General features: G+C 63.4%; 1 protein-coding gene across 1 annotated transcript in view; it reads left to right on the top strand.

Annotated features, from left to right (window-relative positions):
- Nucleotides 1-829: 829 nt before the first annotated feature.
- Nucleotides 830-1,313, top strand: part of TIMP2 (TIMP metallopeptidase inhibitor 2) — a gene marked incomplete at its 5' end in the record, with an annotated part of 1,974 nt that continues 1,490 nt past the window's right edge. The window contains 2 exons of the mRNA XM_009710507.1: nt 830-930; nt 1,014-1,122. Of these exons, the coding sequence (XP_009708809.1) occupies nt 830-930; nt 1,014-1,122 (210 nt within the window). The remainder of the gene's footprint in view (nt 931-1,013; nt 1,123-1,313) is intronic.

Genomic DNA, 1,313 nt, shown 5'->3' with positions numbered 1-1,313 from the left:
ACCCCTCTGTGGTGGGCTGGGGACCTCATACTCTGGCTGTGGGGGTACGAAGACATCCTGGTTCTCGGGACCCCTGCTCCTCTGGCGTGGGGGTGCAGAGGGGCTGGCAGGGGCTTGGTGAGGCTGGGGACCCCCGGCACGAAGTGCCTGTGCAGGCAGTTGATGGGCAGCGCTGATGCCCACGCTGACTGCGGCAAATCGCTGGGACGATGCCACAGGGACGTGGCTCCTGCCTCCCTCTGCACCTCTGCCCTTTTACCCTCCAGCCGGGCCAGGGCATGCAGGCGTTTGGCTGGAGACCTCGTTGGAGACTAGTTTAATTAATGACAGTGGGAGAAATACTGCCGTGCTCCCAAGATGCTGCTGGCAGGTTTTAGCTGTCCTTGTGCTGTCTGAGTGATGGGCACGAGCACGGGCAGGGCCAGCCTGCGCCCACGAATGTGCCAGGGGGTGGGCAGAGACCAAGCCAGCACTGGCCAAGGGCGACCGTTCCGGCACAGCTGACTGTGGTGGGGCTGGGCAATCCTGAGGTGACCTTTCCTTATGACCTGCTGTGAGGGTGCTGCTGCAATGCTGCTCGTCACTGTCCCACACGTGCCAGAGCCCTGTCCCTTTGGAGACAGCGTCTGACGGGCAGCTGGGCATCTGCAGGGAGGGCAGCAGGGTTCAATGTGGGCAATGCAGGCGGCTGGCCCCAGGCAAGGGTGGGGGGCCCTGTGGGATGTGGGGGGGCTGAGCGGGACCATTCCGCCGAGGCAGCACTGCATGGCGCCGGTGGCACCTCTGGTCACCAGCCACCCCTGCTGACATCAACACCTCTCCATTGCAGTGATCCGAGCAAAGGCCGTCTCTGCGAAAGAGGTGGATTCGGGGAACGATATATACGGGAATCCCATCAAACGAATCCAGTATGAAATCAAGCAGATCAAGGTAACAGGGCACATTGGGGCAGGAGACTGGGAGGGGTGGGGCAGCCTCCGTGCCGGCCACTCACTCCTGCTCCTTCTCTCCAGATGTTTAAGGGCCCCGACAAGGACATAGAGTTCATCTACACGGCTCCATCCACTGCTGTGTGTGGCCGGCTGCTGGACACCGGCGGGAAGAAGGAGTATCTCATCGCAGGTGGGCATCCGCGAGGGAGGGCTCTCGGGGGACGTCGGTGGCAGTGCTGGCCCTCTGCCTCACGTGCCTCCCGAGACGCCTGTGACGTGTGTGCCCAATCTCTGGGCACAGCCTGCTCCCCCACCTCCTGCTCCCACCACCAGCCCTCGGTGGACCCCCCAGCTGTGTCCTGGCCACGCTTGGCAGCCCCG

The sequence above is a fragment of the Cariama cristata genome, unplaced genomic scaffold (genome assembly GCF_000690535.1).
Source record: "Cariama cristata isolate BGI_N322 unplaced genomic scaffold, ASM69053v1 scaffold35601, whole genome shotgun sequence".
Taxonomy (NCBI): domain Eukaryota; kingdom Metazoa; phylum Chordata; class Aves; order Cariamiformes; family Cariamidae; genus Cariama; species Cariama cristata.
The sequence above is the reverse complement of the archived record's forward strand: the minus strand, read 5'-3'. Positions and strand labels throughout refer to the sequence as shown.